We start from the raw sequence: 18,957 nt of genomic DNA on the forward strand, positions 1-18,957 counted from the left end.
CCTCTCTAGGAACAAAAACAACAGATAGCTGAATTCAAGATGTTTAGAGTTCTCCTCTAGCAGGGTTGATTAAAACATATAAAGGCCTTCAGTGCTGTAAATGTATTCTGCAGAAGGTAGATACAGTAAATTCCAACTATGTAGAATTGGAAATTCACATTAAATATGAAAGAGGAAAAAATAATGAACCTTTGCATGCTGCATCATGTCAGCAAATTATTTAAGATGCTCACTGAAAGCATTTATGTATGAAGAGAAACAAAATGAAAATCCACACCAACCCAGGAAAATGACAGAGCTCAATGCATTATGAAAATTTCCCACAAAAATGCTCAATGGTGAAAAGTATGAAATTATGCCTGTTAAATGGATGCTATTTTGGCATTATACAGTATTTTTAATTTAGAAACTGTTCAGGGAAAAAAGTATTTTAAACAGCCTAATATTACCTCTCAAACTTTCTATACATATTCAGATTTTGCATGCATTTCAAATCAAGGACATATCCTGGTAATAAACTAACATTTCTACATCAGACTATGCTACTCAAAAATCCTATTTTGCATATTTAAAAACTTTACATATTATTTTGATATTAAAGAATTTGTACACTAATTATTATTCATTGTAACACCAAGACCACATTAGTATCAGACACATCCTTTACTCTTGCCCCCATTTGCATACAACAGATATAGAAAGAAAATCTTTATTCAGGAACATGCGAACAGAGGAATTAAATTTTATTTTTTGAGAGAGATAGGTGAGCTAAGATAATAGGTTCAAATACATGATTAGGAAGCTAACAATTTAAATCAGATTCCAAAAAAAAAACCTTAATAAAAGAGGAATGGTGATATTTTACAGTTAATGAGAGCCCAATTGGCAAACATTTCAAAAACCAAAGTATTCATAAAAAAGTTAGTTCTAAAAGGTAAATATGCCAGATTTTAAAAATACATATTTTAGTAAATAACTGTGCACTTAATTTTACTGTCTGAAAACTTAAAAAAAAAAAAGCCTGAAGACCACTGAAAAGCAAAATAAAAGTGCTCATTTATCCTGAAATCTTAGCGTTTGATGATGAGGCTCAGCACTGTCTGTTTTCATTCATTCTCAAATCTACTATAAGGATGATCAGAATCCTGAAGGAGACCTGGAGAAAAAAAATGACAGCATTTAGTATTATTTATATTACCATATCACATAGGAGACCTAGTTACAGACCAGGAATTGTGCTAGGTGCTGTACAAACGCAGAATTAAAAAAAAAAAAAAAAGAATCTTAGTCTTAAAAAACAATGAATAGTCCTGTGGCACCTTACAGACTAACAAAACTATACAGTATCATGAGCTTTCGTGGGTAAAACCCACTTCATTCGATGATGATCTTAAAGTATATAATACAACTACTCATATCTAGTAGGAAATAAGAAAAAGTGTTAAGCCATTTTATTTCTCAGCCAAAAGTCATGAATTTCACATGAAGAGTTAAGTTTAACATACAAGAGATAAGGATTTCTTTATAAAAGTCAACAAAGAGAAATAGTATTTTGCATTTCTGAAGGACATGGTACTAATTTGGCAATTCTTTATCAAAGACTAAGTGTGGAGATGGCTAAGCAGATGCAGTTTCAAAATGCTCTGCCAATAAATTCAACTTTGCTGTAAAAGGACTAGCCTTTCAAAAAGGTGGGAGGTCATCATGCTGGCTTAATTCTGTTTCACTCTTGAGCAAAAACCTGTCAAGTTCAATCAGTGATATGTAGTAACTCTGTGATACCAGCCAATGTCCTCTCAGCACAAATACAGATCAGCTGCAAACTCACTGAAACTTCTGGAGACAGGAATGAAGGTATCATCCAACCCAGGTCACACTGTGTGCATTCAAAGATTTTTCATAAAACCAGAATATGGCCACAAAGTACTGCAAAGACACTGAATTATACTGAATTAGTACCTGTGAACATCTTCTATAAAGCTTAATTCAGTAATAATCCTCATTCCATACAGAGGTATTCAACAAGACCTTGAGAAACTTACTAGATATTCACTAGCCAGAAGAGTACACTAAAGATAAAGGGGCCCAATGGCAGAACCTTGCTGTAAAGGAGCAAAAGGGCTTTTGCTATCTTTCATACTGGCTTTGGCAAGTGATGCCTGGAAAATCTGAAGCACCGCCTTTCTTAGCTGCTTTATATTAGGCAAGTGTCAGGGAAATGGGGTTTTCACTACATTCCCCTCTTCATAACAGATCGTGCCACGGAAGGGGGAAAAAAAGAAGATTGTACCATGCCCAACCTCCACATTGTCACCAGCAGATTCTAGGCAGAGAGAGTATGCATGCGTGTTTCAAGGTGTAGGTTCTGAGCCTTCACTTCTCTAGCTAAAGCACAAAAGCAAATGGGGTACTAGTCACAAGTACAGTTTAGGCACAGTCCAATGACTAATGTATCAAATTGCCAGGCAAGACAGTATTAGTCAGTTTCTTGGGTTAAAAGCCAATACATTTTCAAGCCCTGGCAACAGAATGTTTGGTATTTCAGGAGGCTGAAATGTGATCAAAACAACACTTTCGGACTACTTGTTCCCTAATGCATGAAGGTAATTAATGTACATTAGTGAGGCAACATCCCTACAAGGAAGGGAGCCTCATTTATTTCCTGGACCACAAAACCTTTCAGCTACAATCAGATATGCAAATATTTACACTTTACAGATGTTTACATTGTAATAATATGGTTTATAGGCAGGGCTCGACAAATAATGCAATCTACTTGCTCGTGGCGAGTAGATTGCAACCTGGAAGAGCTGGGTTCGGGCGATCTGCGCATGTGCAGATCGCGGGACAGTGCGGATGGCGAGCAGGGCTCGCCGTGGTTCGGCGATCCCTGTTTATAGGTGTTAGAACAATACAATAAATATGAAAATTGCTAGAATCATTGGCAAGATCATTCAAAGCTTTTAAAACCTAACAGTACAATGCAAAAAAATCTCTTATAAATGGTAGGAATGTATGAGATCTAATGAATTTGATATATATCCCTGTTATTAATGGATTAAAACTAGATTTTTTCCCCAATCTCTGTTAAACCCTGTATAAAACAAAGATCTTGTATACTTGTTGTATATAACTTATTTAATAGCTTTCTATCCTTAGACCAATATATGAAAATGCAAGTGATTGGGCAACAAAATGGCAAATTAAATTTAATGTTGATAAATGTAAAGTAATGCATATTGGAAAAAATAATCCCAATGATGGGGACTAATTTAGCTACAACTATTCAAGAGAGATTTTGGAATCCTTGTGGATAGTTCTCTGAAAACATCCACTCAGTGTGCAGCGGCAGTCAAAAAAGCAAACAGAATGTTAGGAATCAGTAAAAAAGGGATAGAGAAGAAGACAGAAAATACCTTATTGTCTCTATATAAAACCACTTCTTGATAGCTCACTTCTTGAATACGGAGTATAGATGTGGTCACCTCATCTCAAAAAAAGATATACTGGCATTGGAAAAGGTTCAGAAAAGGGCAACAAAAATGATTATGGGTTTGGAATGGGTCCCTTATGAAGAGAGATTAAAAAGACTTGGACTTTTCAGCTTAGAAAAGTGAAGTTTAAGGGGGGATATGATATGAAATCATGACTGGTGTGGAAAAAGTGAATAAGGTAAAGTTATTTACTTATTCCCACAATATAAGAACTAGGGGTCACCAAATAAAATCAATAGGCAGCAGGTTTAAAACAAATAAAGTTTTTCTTCACTCAGAGCACAGTCAACCTGTGGAACTCCTTGCCAAAGGATGTAGTAAAGACTAGGACTTTAATAGGGTTCAAAAAAAGAGCTAGATAGATTCATGGAGGTTAGGTCCATCAATGGCTATTAACCAGGATGGGTAGGAATGGTGCCCCTAGCCTCTGTTTGTCTGTAATTGGGTGATAGGAGAGTGATCACATGAGGATTATGTGATTATGTTGGGCTCCCTCCCTTTGGGGCATCTGGTATTGGCCACTGTCTGCAGACAGGATACTGGGCTAGACGGACCTTTGGTCTGACCCAGTATGGGGGTTCTTATGTTCTTATCTTACTATTTTAGATCAATTTATTTGACAGACATTTTCCATAAACAAATGGCAGATTTATCTTATTATACAATAATGTATATTCAGAATCTGGAGTAGACTTTCCATTAATTCATCAGGGTTAATCATCATCAATTTTGGCAGCCTGACAATGAATCAGTAAAATTTAAGATTGCCATATACATGCACACAATAATGTGCATATCTTTATAAAATGAGTACGTCTTTTTTTTACATCAGTAATCCCTCTGGAAGTTAATTCAGAAAATTTATTATATGCTAAACCTATCAGTAGAATAATCTGCAATGCTATATATCCTTTCCAATTACAAGCAGAAGAGTAAATTATAGCTATTATCATACCCTGATGCAAACGTGAAAAGGCTTCAATTAATGACATGTTGAATGTAGAGAGGTTGGCTTTTAAAAAAACCATTCTGTATGTATACCTATTGTAGGCAGTACCTATTTAATAAATAAATTAGCTAGCTTAATACAATATTTGGCTATATAAAGAGGTAACAATCCTAGACATGACCATTTATTTTACACCTTTCACCAAGTAGACTATAAATTCTCTTCACTGATTAGATTCCACATAGAATTTTGAGAACCTAAGTTCTAAAGCCCTTTCTTATAGTGAAGAAAGAATCAGTGACAAAATGAACTTTGGGATGAAAGGGTCTTTCTGATGAAATAAAATCCTTTGAAGCCTTCATAAAAAAAAAAAAATCTTATGCTAATCAAAAGGGTTCCCATCTTGACTAGTTGCCCTAGCCAGTGGGAAACTGGATGTGACAATTGCTGCAACTAAAAATATGAGCTCTTATTTTTCTCCTGAAAGGAATATAGAATCTCTTTATTTCCTATATCTTGCATATCTCTCGGTGTTAAACTTTGCCTGGCAAAATCTTAGCATCTTTCTTTCATAAGATTAATTTAAAATATATAATTTACATGACAATTTTAAAAGAAGCATAGAATAATTATAATTACCACTGTTACTGCAGATGCTTGTTAGTGATATGTTTTAGTTTTACTAAATTATTAGTCTTAATATCATAGTGTAATTTCCACAAATTATTAATATTTTGTAACTAGTTTTAACTTGTTTTCATTTCAATACTTTTTATCCAAGAAGGATACTAAATCTTGGGGTAACTAAATATTTCAGATATAAACCTTCAGGTCCGTCAAGTGTGGCTATTACAGGTCACAAGCCCGCCTGATTTCAGGCAGAAATTTTAATTTCACAGCACCAAGAACAAAGGCTCCTGAAATGAGTGAAGAAGTTTCCCTTTACCTTAACCTCCTGGAGAGGAGGGATGCATAGCTGAAACAGCATGCCTTCCTTCCAATGAGAAATAATGTGTCACAAGATGGTAGGGATGTTATATTTAGTTTAATCAACTAACTGACTAGTTGATAGAATTTCCATTGACTAGTTGATAAGCAGGGGAGCCACAGTAGGGTTAGCTCCCAGCCCAGGGAGCTAACCCCAATGCGGCTCTGCCTTTTAAATGTGTTTAAACACAAAGCAGCTCTCTTTAGCTGCTTGCTTAGTGAGACGACCATGCCTCACTAAGACCATGCCTCACCATGCCTGCACGGGAGCTTTGAACTTCTGAGCAGAGTTCAGAAAACAGCTATGCAGTCGTGCAGCTAATAGGGAACTTAGCCTATGAGCATGACATTTACTAGGGATGTTAAAAAGCAGTTAATTAGGTAACCATTACAAGTCTTACAGGTTACATGCTGCAGGTTCTGCAGAGCTCGCAGCACAGCTGGCTCCCCAGGAGCAGGGGTGACAGCCAGTGTGCGCGCTGCGGGCTCTGCAGTATAAGCTTTATGTTGCAGAGCCTGCAGCACAAGGCAGCAGCCAGCTCCCACCTGATACCGTGCTCTTAGGGAGCTAGTGAGTGCTGGGAGCCTGCTTTTAAGCCAGCTTCCGGCCTTGCTCCCTGCTCCAGGAGCAGGCACGTAACCATTACAATAACCGATAAGCTCATGCTTAAACAGTTACCATGATGCATTCCTAAAATTTACCAAAATAATCAGTGAATGTAGTATGGATATATGTATATGCCTTGTTCTCAACCTCCCATCCTTTGTTTCTATTCATCCCACCCCTATGTGCCACACCTCACACCCCAACAATTTTGGTTTCTTCCTTTTTCTTATCGGAGAACGCAAACTGAAAAATCACTAGAAAAAGAGACCAAGGGACAGCATTAGGTAGCTTGTATTGGCTCTTAGCGGAAAAGGAGACTTGACATATGTAATGGATGAACACAAAGATCTGGGGAACCACCAGAGGATGGCCAAAACGGTAGGGATGGTGATAGGCCACAGTCAGCTGCCATGTCTTGGCTGTTGTGGCTCAAAGGTGGAAGGATCTAGAGCTAAAAGTCATCACATAGCTGAATTCAGCTAGAGCTCACTCACTGTCCTTTGGTAGGCACAAGGGGCTTCTTTACTTTTGGTGATTTTCCTTCTGAGGTAGATGTGAAAAATCTAATTCTTGCTTTGGACTTTGAAGTTCCGAGTACACACCTGTTAGACAAGACTCCTGAAACTCATTTTAAAGGCTGACTCAGGTCACTTCTAAACTTGGTCATGAACAACAGGCTTGTAAAAAAGCAGATTGACTCATCTGTCTATTGTAGTTTATTCTGGCTTAATATTTTGCAATCAGTTTAATTTGTTAGTTGGTTTACTCAACTTTGCTTAAGTGTTCCTGGATATCTTAAGTTGTCAGAATTAAATATCTTTCTTCAAACATGATGAAAATACAAGGCCTCAACATATGGAAACTGGCAAGACAAATGTAAATGTCCTACTAGCTTAGCTGTCTCACTAGTATTCACTGCTGTTATGTGTTGGGTTAATGTGTTATATTGGTATCCTAGTCAGCCAGAATGGATCCTAACCTTTCACAAATGCAATGATTTATACTTCAAATAGTGTGTACACCAGACCTGGGCAAAATATGGCCCGCAGGCCGTATCTGGCCTGCCAAGCCACTGGATCTGGCCCACGGATGCTGTGGGGAGCCCCAGGCAAGATCCCCGCTTGCCTCGCCCCACCTGCGCACCACTCAGAAAAGGTGGCTTTGGGGTTTTTTTTCTTTAAAAACTGAGAGTCCAGAAGGGAGGGGAGGAAGTTTTAGGAGCTGCTCCTGCCCCCAGCACAATCCCACTGCCCGGTTTCTGGCCAGAAACTAGCCAGTGGGAGCTTCCTGTTTCAACAACAAACAGACATGAAGTACAAGGGGCTCCAGAGCACATGGCTACAGCGTGTGCAGGGGCGGATCAGACAGAGAGGCTGTTGGCTGGTAAGTCTCCTGGCAGAGCCTACCTCTGGCACCCCTGTCCCTCCCTTCCTTACCCTTCTGCCCCCCACCTCCACATACCCAAATCCTCTGCCCCCCTCCTGCACCCATATCCTCTCCCAGATCCGGCACCCCAATCTCCTGCCCCAGATCACAGTCCCCTCCTGCCCTAGCTCATAACCCAAATCTCTGCACCCCCTTCTGTACTTCAATTCCCTGCCCTAGGTCACAATTCAACTCCCTCTAGCCCAGTCCGGTGCCCCAGGTCACAATGGCCTCCTTCACCCAAACTTCCTCCTGCACCTAACCTCCATCCCAGACCCCGCACCTCCTCCATTAATATCATGGAAGAGTGCAGCCCTCAATCACTTTTCAAAATCTTGAAGTACCCCCCACCCCATCAAAAATTTTTGTCCACCCCTGGTGTACACACTGAAAACTAATTGTACTAGATTGGATGTGGGGCTTGCTATATAGTTCCCCATCTTCTTTTTTTAGTCTAGGCACACTTTTCTCATTCATTCAACACAAAAAATAGTCAATTGGCTCTCAACTCCTGAATTACAAGCTAATAAAGTAAGTATAACAACATTTATAAAACCAGAGGACTTAGAAGTGATTCAAATGTTTTGCATTCAGATCACTAAACCCATGTAGGCCAGTATAGCTATTTACTGCAATAAACTTTTAAAACATAAATGCCTTATGTAAAATCAAAGCACAGAAGTAGGATTATGGAGCATTAGAATGACTATCAAATGTCTTTGCAGAATTTAAGAGGAAACAAGGAACATGGGAACCCAAATCATGAAGAGAAATTACTGTGTGTAACTGAGGACAAAGGACATTCTTTATTACCTTGGAGAGGTAGGATCCTTCCATTATAACCAAGCAAAAATCCAAAAGTACAGACAGTAAAGCAGCATCTTACTAATGCTATATTAAATGTGTAATTATTGCCTCCATATTAGCTGTTAAATCATAGTTTCATTGTATGCAATACAAGCGGAGAAATACTCTACATTCTATTTTAAAGGTTGTTAAACCATCAACATATAATTTGAATAATCATACTTCATTCGTATACGTGAGCAAATTAAAAAGAGTGACAAATTTTGCAACAAAAACAATTCAAAATGAGTATTCCCCATTACTAAAGCTCTATTGCTTCCAGTGCTCCCAAAGGACTATGGCTGAAGTGAACGACACCTGCAATGCATTATAAATGTGTAATTACCATTTAAATGGGGTAAGAAAAGCTGGTGGGTAAAATGGAAAAAGGCATTCCCTTAAAGCCAACCAAGGGCTGACATTTCAGGCATGATCATCTTAATTTACAGAGTCAGGTTAACAAAGCCATTGTCATTCTGCCACTCATCTTAGCCTACTTAACAGTGAATCCCCTCTGTAATGTGTAAGAGGCAGCAAAAATAATCTAGTGTCGCCATAATTTTCTGCAGCAATTTTTATGGGACTGTATTTATTAGACAGCTAAAAATGAAGACAGATGTAGAAGATTCAAGGTTGTGCTGAAGACCTGTCTTATGTCGCGTGTAATTATTTTTATAACCACATTTTAAAATGAGAATTAGTAATTCAAAGATGAGAATTAGCATTTGTACTTTTACTGTAGCATTTGTACTGAACTATTCTGGATTTGTTTATTTCAAAATAAAGAGTTTCATGTAGGAGTCATTTCATGTTACTTAAGGATTTCAAGAAATTGAATAGAACATTTCTCCTTTCAATCACGTCCTCTTTAACCACACATATCTTCATAATCCAGGTTGGTGCCTCTTTTGAGCAAGTCATTAATTATGAGAAATTGCATATGGTTTGATAACATAAGTTAGTGTTGTCTGAAGATGAACAGATGAAACTTACTTTGCAAATAAATCAATTTTACAAAAAGGTTAATTTTGAAGTTTCCAAATTGAATTGTTAATCTATTGTGTGACAATAGTTAAAGTATGCAAAAAAAAGCATATATCTAATGATTTTATTAGAAGTCAAGGTTTACACTTGCACACTGAGGGCTGAAATGTGCTCCCACCGAAGTCAATGACAGAGCTATTGACTTCAGAGGGAGCAGGGTGACACATTGACATGCAAGTGAGCTTGGTAGATTTATAGCCAGAATACAAATGATTATAAGGCTCAATCCTGCAAGGCACTAAGCATTCTGACAAGACCTAGCAAAGTATTTAAGCAAATGCTCAACTTCAAGCACTTGAGTAGTTCCACTGACTTCAGTGCAGAGTGTTTTATTGGCTATAATAGGAAGCTAAGTATCCCCACAGGATTTAACCCATCAAGTGTGCAAAATAAAGCACCAAGAAGTTAGAAGGGAGGAGTTGATCTTCAAACAAAATGCACTGATATAAATCTTTTTATACCCCTCCCCCATGTAATTCAAACAAATATTTTAAAACTGAACAGAAATTTGAAGGCCAAGATTAGTCATGTTATACATCATTACATCCACTTAATATCTGCATAGCTTCTATAACAATTTTCCCTCCTTCTACTCTTGAGGTTCTCTAAGCAGCCCAGTTATTGCAAGCTTCCTTTATTTCCATGAAATTCCTTTTAGTGCTCATCTAAAACACTCCTGCATCAGCCAGTGGACTTGTTGCAGAATAATGAAGACATTCCCATCCCTTGCCAATCAATTAAACAAGAAACTTGGAAATTAAAATGGCTGGTCAGAGGTCTAAATACAAAATAATTATTTTTGACACTGGTGTAATTAACATTATAAAAAACACAATACAGGTTGGTCCTCTCTAATCCAGCACCCTCGGGACCTGACCAGCGCTGAACCAGAAAATGTGCCAGACCACAGGAGGTCAATACTGTCTAGCAGCATAACCAACACTTCCACAGCTTGCTGGGCTCTTAGAAGACATTTAGGGGTAAATTAGAGCTAAATAACAGAAAAGAACACTGAGAGCCAGGACTGGTGGCTGTGAACAAACTTGATGGGACTTCAAGACCTTGGCCACACCCATGGTAAGTGGACATGCAGCTAACTAAAATCATGCCGGATCTCGGATATTGCCAGATCAGAGAGTGCCAAACTAGAGAGGTTCAACTTGTAAATCTTTTTATTGTATATATTTGGATACATTGCACCAGCAGCCTGATGAACAAATAAAAAGTGAAAAGGGCTAAGACTGAATGCTCTGAATAATGAAGTCTTTTAATAAGAAGCACAACACAGGCAACGGTAGTGCAAAACTCCCTCATACTTCACTACTGTGCCACAAATCTATTTTAGAGCAACTGCAGAAATGAACATACCTCAGGCTCCAAAATCTCCATTTAATCCTTGTTTTCCTGCTGTGAATGCTAATAAGGATTCTAATTATCACTCCATATGAAACTGGACTAAGGCCAGCCAGTCTATTTTACTTAAGCCACTGAACAGTCAAATGGTAGCGACTTTTCAACCACTATTAACCTACACTAAAGATCCTGAGGTGAAAGGCTCCATATCCATTACCAATATGATGGAATACACCTATTTAGAGAGTGAGCAGAGAGAAGAGGAGAATTTATTCAGATATTCTAGTAAGATTAGCATACATACCATATTTCTTGCGTATCTCATCATGTTTCATTTTTCTTTCATGTTTCCTGCAAAGATTATTAATAAATATCAGGAAAATGTTTATATTTTAGATTGTTTCAAGATATTTTATAAGCAAGATGTAACAAACAATTACATTTGAGTATTAGGACCAGTATTTTTTGTTTTGTTTTTAAGAACACTGCAATCATTAGAATATTCTTATTTCTAAAGCTTACAACTCCAAAGTTCTAAAACTCACTATCATTCCCCATTAACAAATCAAGCCACCAATTAGGATCATACCGACAAGCAAGGAAACTGAAAACACACTGCCTTAATTACATCCAGGGAACATCTCATAAATGTCACTATGCTGCCCAGCAGGGAATGTAGTTGCAAAATTCATATCATACTACATCCCACAAAATGCCAATTCAACATCACAAATCAACAAGAAGAAATTTTACGTTAGCAGGTCTTTACTAGTCTTGTGAATCTGATGCTGGTACCATCATACTATTGCTAATCTTTCTCCTGTAGTAATATTTGTACAGGGGAGCAGGGTTTATTAACAGTGCGCACACATACATGGGGTTGATAAGTGTGCTGCCAGAACTGTTTCTTGTACTCAGTATCATTACTGAGCTGAGCACTGGAATCTGCAATTGCAGACATTACCTCAAAGTTCGAACTAAGTCAATATATAATTTCTTAAGCTTCAAGGAGAGATATTTACATAGAGGAAAATATAGCTAAAAGACAAGGCAGGCTGGCCTGTGGGTAAAAATGAACTGGGAATAAGTAGATCAGGAGTTTATTCCTGGTCTCTATATATGCCTGCTTATATGACAAGCCAAACCTCTGTTCATCTTCCCATATACAAGACAGAACGTATCAGCTCTCCTATCTTCTACCGCTTGTGTCCCAGCAATGTTTTGAGGCTACCTTTATTAATGTTTGTTTGGCACATTAAGATGTCTTCACATAATGTCTTAGTTAAAAAAAACAATAGAGAGTGTAAAAAAAACTGAGACCTGCTAAAACTATTACATCATCAGAGGTAGCACTGGTGGCAAAATCGCTAGTTAATGTTGCCTATCAGCTTCAATTATAAGACCCTGTTTTCAGCTGTCAATAACATTAGCACTCTAACAATTCAAGCTGAGATTTTGCATGCCACCAGTCTGTCTCAGGCTGATTTTTCTGGGGTGGGGAATGGAAAAAGACTGGGGGAGGAAGGAGTTTTGGTGGAAATAATGTTGCCATGTCTAAGAACAAATTTAGGGGAAATATAAATTATTTTGCCATTCTTAAAATAATCTAACAACTGTTTTACTAAAAAGCTCACTTTGGAGCTGAGACTAAAAATTTGGTAAAGGGGAGCTGTCCTACCTCCAGGTGTGAACTTTTTTTACTATTCCTCCCACAATCTACCCAAACTGTTCACACATGCTCTGTAAGGCTTATTGTAGCTTGACAAATCCCCCAAAGAGTATATCAGCACTGAGCAAACTCTACAATAAAGTTCCTTTGTGCCAACCAGACTGCATGTGTACCACTGCCAAGAGCAACCCGATAAGCTCTCCCCCAGAACCACAGGGCTGAGCTAGACTTTCCCTGCAACTTCTCTTTCCAGAAGCACCAAGCACTGGAACTCAAAACAGAAAGACTGACTGATTTGACTGCTGGGGCCCAGGCAACAAGGAAAAGTAGTTAGTATAACAGGAATGCAGAAGCATGAGAAGGTCGGGGAGAGGGAAAAGAATCACAGAATACTAGGAATGGAAGGGACCTCGAGAGGTCATCGAGTCCAGTCCCCTGCCCTCATGGCAGGACCAAATACTGTCTAGACCAGTGGTCCCCAACCTTTTGAGGCTGTCGGGCGCCAGGGGGCTTGGCCGTTTGCCCGCCGGGCGCCAGCGGGCGGGGACACTAGCGCGCCCGGGGGCGGGCCCTCCCTTGACACATGCCCGAGGGCGGCCCCCCCTTGCCGCTCGCTCCCCCCAGCTGCGCGCCCGGGGGCGGGGCCCCCCCATAGCCACGCGCCCGGGGGCAGGGCCCCCTCCAAGGGCCGCGCGCCCGGGGCCGGTGCTCCCCCCCCACCGAGTGCCGCGCGCCTGGGGCCGGCGCTCTCCCCCTCCCGCCGAGTGCCGCGCACTCCCCCCCTCCCGCCGAGTGCCGCGCGCCCGGCGCTCCCCCCCCACCCCCCCGCCGAGTGCCGTGCGCCCGCGCCCGGCGCTCCCCCCCTCCCGCTGAGTGCCGCGCGCCCGGCGCTCCCCCCTCCCACCGAGTGCCGCGCGCCCGGGGCCGGCGCTCCCCCCCGCCGCGCGCCCGGGGCTGGCGCTCCCCACCGCCACGTGCCCGGGGCCGGCGCCCGCCCCTGCCCCCCCCCACCGAGTGCCGCGCGCCCGGCGCTCCCCCCGCCAAGCGTGCTCCCCCCGCAAGCGCCCGTGCGCCATGTGCCCGGGGCCAGGCCAGCCCCGAGCACCTGGCGGGCGCATTGAAATGCCCCCACGGGCGCCATGGCGCCCGTGGGCACCGTGTTGGGGACCACGGGTCTAGACCATCCCTGATAGACATTTATCTAACCTACTCTTAAATATCTCCAGAGATGAAGAGTACGTCTAGACTACATGTCTCTGTCGCCAGAGGCATGTAGATTAGGCTACCAGACATAGGAAAATGAAGCGGCGATTTAAATAATCGCCGCTTCATTTAAATTTACATGGCTGCTGCGCTGAGCCGACAAACAGCTGATCAGCTGTTTGTCGGCTCAGCGCGGTAGTCTGGACGCGCGGGTGTCGACATCAAAGGCATTTGTCGACCACCCAGGTATACCTCATCCCAGGAGGCATACCTGGGTGGTCGACAAATGCCTTTGATGTCGACACCCGCGCGTCCAGACTACCGCGCTGAGCCGACAAACAGCTGATCAGCTGTTTGTCGGCTCAGCGCAGCAGCCATGTAAATTTAAATGAAGCGGCGATTATTTAAATCGCCGCTTCATTTTCCTATGTCTGGTAGCCTAATCTACATGCCTCTGGCGACAGAGGCATGTAGTCTAGACGTACCCGAAGATTCCACAACCTCCCTGGGCAATTTATTCCAGTGTTTGATTACCCTGACAGTTAGGAACTTTTTCCTAATGTCCAACCTAAACCTCTCTTGCTGCAGTTTAAGACCATTGCTTCTTGTTCTATCCCCAGAGGCCAAGATGAACAAGTTTTCTCCCTCCTCCTTATGACACCCTTTTAGATATCTGACAAGTGCTATCATGTCCCCCCCTCAATCTTCTCTTCTCTAAACTAAACAAACCCAATTCGTTCAGCCTTCCCTCATAGGTCATGTTCTCTAGACCTTTAAGCATAGAAGTAACCAGGAGGGATGAGGTGGGGAACAGGATCTGTAATCCCTAGAACATACATTGCTCCGGAACCTGGAAGTGAAACCAGGAATTCTGAGTCTCCACATAGATGACAGACAGCCACTTTCCGCTCCCAGCTAAAACATTAATTCAAGTTGTAGAAAGCTGGTAATGACCTAGATTGACTCCTTCCGCCCCATCGTGCCGTGTGAATATTTTTTCCAGTTTGCTCTTTTTAAAAAATGTAATAAATTACTTTAAAAGCCACATTAAAAATGGTTGCCTGGGCAACCTTACTTCCTCTTGATGAATATTCATTATGCTATAGGGTTTAATTATATAATCGCATACTAATTTTTTCTACAAAATTCCTGCCTCATTCATTGCATAGGACAGCCAGTGCCCAGGGAATGAAACAGTGAATGACACTGTTGTATGTTGGAACTCTACATCGTTTGCTGTGCATACTTAAAGCTGTGCAGCAAATGAGACCAGGGATTGCAAGAAGAGGAAAGGTCAATCACATGAAAACAGCTGAATACTACTCGTGCAATCTGGATTTTATCTGCTTCTGCCAGAGTTCTATGTAATACTTGGCAAGTCACAAACTAAACTTTTCACCCGTGGTCACAAATTGTATCTTCTTAATTTTCTGAGTGTTCACCTCTAGACATTTGGGACACAATATACAGAAATGCTGAGCACTTCGCTCTGCTCTGAACATATAAAGCATTATAAAATGCTGAATACTCTAGAGAAAATAAGGCCCATGGCATCTCAAATTGAACATCCATATTGCTAGACACTTGACTTTAATCTCCCTGTGCTAAGAGTCCCCATTTCCCATCTGCAAAATAGATAATCACCTTACCTCAGAAGGGCATTAGGGCAGTATGAAGCACTGTCTTTAAAAAGCCCACAAATAAATTACTACAGGTTGAACCTCTGTAGTCCAGCAACATCTGTGGTTCAGCATGAGTTTTAGTTAGCCACATGTCCACTTATCATAGGTGTGGCCATGTTTCCCGCAGTCCCATAAACTTTTATAGCCACCAGTTCTGGCTTTCAGTGCCCTCGGCAACGCATCCCCCAGAGCCTAGCAGTGGGGCCACACACACCCACACCCTCTCCCCTAAGAGTTCAGCCACAGGCTCAGCTCCATGCAGCTTCAATACTGTCCTGCTGGGGGTCACGGTGTGAACTAGGGACATAAAGGTTTAACCAGTCACCCAGTAAGCATGACCCTTGCTGGGAGTTGCCTACCTGGTGAGCAGTTAACCAGCAGCCCAGCCAGGCTGGGGCAGCCAAGGCCCACCTCCAAACAGTCCCCCGCTCCCCTCCATGCTGGGCTGCTTTAGGGTGAATAAAAATCAATGATTTTAAAAAAAATAATAATTTTTTATTTAAATCTGATTTTGATAAAAATTCTTTTAGAGGAAAAAGCCTACCTAAAGATAGCTTTACTTAAGATACATTATAGCTCAAAAAATAGCTCATCATGGAATAGGGTTTATAAATTCTAATTCTATAGTATGAGACAATATACTCACGGAATGTTTAAGGAAAGTTCTGTACGTGACTTCCAATAGTTCATGGATTAGGGACCCCATTTTATGGGGTTTCAGAGGCTTCTGTATAGATTTAGATTAATCCTTCTGTCTAGCCACTGGGATTCAGTGCTCAATCTAGAAGATACTAGAGATGCTTAGTTTTGCAGTTCTCAAACGCTGGATTTAGGTCTCCAGAGATAACATGCTGGTTAACAGCAAAAGTGTTTTTAAATAAATATATAGAACTCTATTGTCTCTCTGCAAAATTGTGTACACAGAGTCAATAATCCCTTATCTTCCTCTAAAACTGCAAAGTTTCAAAAAAGTTCAATGAACAGAAGATTATTGAGGACAGAATAGACCTGGACATGGAGAAGAAGTCTGGAGATAAATTTGAGAAGGGAAGGACAGGCAGTAGAAACAAAAGTGAAACTGAGCAGTACGTTCCAGAAGTCTTGAGGTCTTTCTGAGTGTAGCCTTCTCTGATTTGAGATCTACCATACCAGTCTCTCACTAGGAGAGAAAACCTATAATGGCAACATGCCATAAAAGAAAGCCAGTTTGGGAATATTTTAAGTCCCTCTATCTGTGGGTAAAACAGGCATGTGAGAAAAATGCAAACAATGCAACAAAGAAATGCAAGGCCTGGTTGCATAAATGAAACAACAACATGAGAAGTGTTCCTTCTAAGAAGGAAGCTGTGTTGAAGAGGATGAAAGCAACATGTATGAACATGCAGGTTCTTCAGGATGTTAAATTTTTTTATTCCATACTTCTTTCATAAGGACTGCCTGTCTTCCTTCAGGACTATTCTTGAATTTTTATGTTTGATACAAAAATATAGTTGTTACTCTATGGTACTATCATTTTTATGCAGTTGTAAATAGCTGAAATAGGCAGATCTTTCTTTTACAATTTTCACCTTTAAAGTAGTAGAGTGTCAATGAATGGAATGAATAATACTAAATGAGCTGTACTGTAATAACAACTGCATTGACTTATTTTGTTGAGGAGAATCCATCCTCAACATACAGGATTCTGAAGACTATCCACCTTCAAGATCATCATCATTTTCTATAGTTTCAGAGTTATCGGACAATGATAGTGTTTCAGTATGTCACACTGCCACAGTATATTACTTGTAGCAAAAAAATCTCCATCATACAGAAACAGCCATAGAGAAGTTTGTGATAGGAACCAGCAGATTACAAAAAGAGGTAATTGATGAAAAAATATTTCAGTTTGTTTATGCAACAAACTCTCCTTTCCATAGGACTGAGAACCCACACTTTATTAACATGGTTCAGTCATTAAGACCCGGGATACCATCCATTCAACAGAGCTGATGTCGAAGGCAAACTGTTGGATAAAGTGTAAGAAAGAGAAATTGAGCAGTGTGCAAAAACTCCATAGAGGGTAAAATTGTTAACCTGAGTCTTGATGGTTGGAGCCAACTCCAGAACGATCTATGCTAGTGTGACAACGAAAGAAGGCAATGTCTTTCTTATAGAAACAACTGATACATCAGGAAATGCACACACACTACAATACTTACAAGAAGTAGCAGTAAAAGCTATACAAATTCAAATGTCTAATACACAGTGCAAAAGCTGTGAAAAATTCAAATGTCTAATACATAGCTTGGTCACAGGCAATGCTGCAAATGTATCCAAGATTAGAAGAAATTTAGGAGAGAGTCCCAAGCTAACGACATACAGTTGCAGTGCTAATTTGATGCACCTCCTAGCCAAAGACTTCCAGAAATGAAGACTAATGTTGCTGAAATTGCTAAATACTTCCATAAGAATCACTTTGAGGCAGCTGCTCTGAAAAGAGTGGGAGGAACCCAAGCTAACTCTCCCACAAGATGGGTGATGGAAATTGGTAGTGGACTATTTTGAGTACTATACCAATAAGTGACCTAGTCTGAAGACAATTTATGAACAAAATCGTGAAAAACTGCCAAAGAAGAGGAGTTGTCTATGACACAGGCATCCAGCAATCATCCCTCCAGAATGCCAACTACAGTATAATAGATTTCAGTGCTAAGGGTGAACTATTCAAAAAAATATTTTTTGCTGATGATGTTTTAAAGAAAGTCATTCCAGTGAACTGGTGGAAGTCACTTAAGCAACTTGGATTCAGAGACAGTTTGAAGTGATAATCTCACTTAACAGCAGTAAGCTCTTTCTATACCAACAGAAGATTTTCTTCTTTTGGACTAAAATCATTCCAAACTGAAATAGTCTGGGACCTGAAAAAAAGCAGCAAAGCCTGTTTTTCTTTTCCAGATTGTGAACAAACAGGAAAATGAAGGTAAGATGACTGAGTTAGCCAATATTTTAAGTTTTTCATGTTGACCTGGCTGACGAAATCTATTTAATTTGTTTAAAAAATATTTCATTTAACTGTTTTAGTTAACCACAATTTTAACAAAAATAAACCTGATTTTAAAAAACTTGAATGTTTAACTAAATTTGAAAATTGATATGCTTGTTTTGTTAAAATATTATATTTACTGTTAAAGAAAAATGCAGAGTATATAATGTTGTTTTAATTAAATTAAACAATTTAATTGTCTGTCTGGTGATGTTCTCCTTCTAATACAGCATGGCAAGAAAATCCTCCAAATATTAATGATTAACCTGTTCAACTGGAGACAGTTCACCTCTCAATGACTTCATAAATATTTGCTTCAATTACCTTTGGTATATGAAATAACCAAACAATCATTCATTTTTAGATATAGCTGTAAAACTAATCTGAAAAGTTTTCAAAATAAATCACTGTTTAAAAATAAAGTGTGTATATTTTAAAAATGAAACCTATATCTGATTTGTGAAGAATATGTATTAAGGTGATGATAACCAACAAGAATGCACTTACGTAGAAAACCATGATTAAATCAAGTCTTCCTGACAAGTGATTTAAATTATGAAAATGAAATTCTGCACAAATTATGCCTTGTGCAGTGGCACAAAATTCTAGTACATTTTGCACTTGTATCTCAACAGACTGAGAAACCAGCAAACTCTGAAGAAACGATCTCTCC

The 18,957-nt window shown here is 40.0% G+C and overlaps 1 protein-coding gene across 2 annotated transcripts in view; it reads right to left on the reverse strand.

The window, feature by feature from the left end:
* Positions 1 to 695: 695 nt before the first annotated feature.
* LOC102445284 (pituitary tumor-transforming gene 1 protein-interacting protein-like) overlaps positions 696 to 18,957 on the reverse strand; it is a 37,688-nt gene continuing 19,426 nt past the window's right edge. For both annotated transcript variants that reach the window (XM_075922399.1, XM_075922398.1), the window contains exons 6-7: positions 11,010 to 11,056; positions 696 to 1,156 (exon numbers count right to left, since the gene is read on the reverse strand). In XM_075922399.1, coding sequence (XP_075778514.1) covers positions 1,107 to 1,156; positions 11,010 to 11,056 — 97 coding nt within the window. In that variant the 3' untranslated portion in view covers positions 696 to 1,106. The remainder of the gene's footprint in view (positions 1,157 to 11,009; positions 11,057 to 18,957) is intronic.

The sequence above is a fragment of the Pelodiscus sinensis genome, chromosome 2 (genome assembly GCF_049634645.1).
Source record: "Pelodiscus sinensis isolate JC-2024 chromosome 2, ASM4963464v1, whole genome shotgun sequence".
Taxonomy (NCBI): domain Eukaryota; kingdom Metazoa; phylum Chordata; order Testudines; family Trionychidae; genus Pelodiscus; species Pelodiscus sinensis.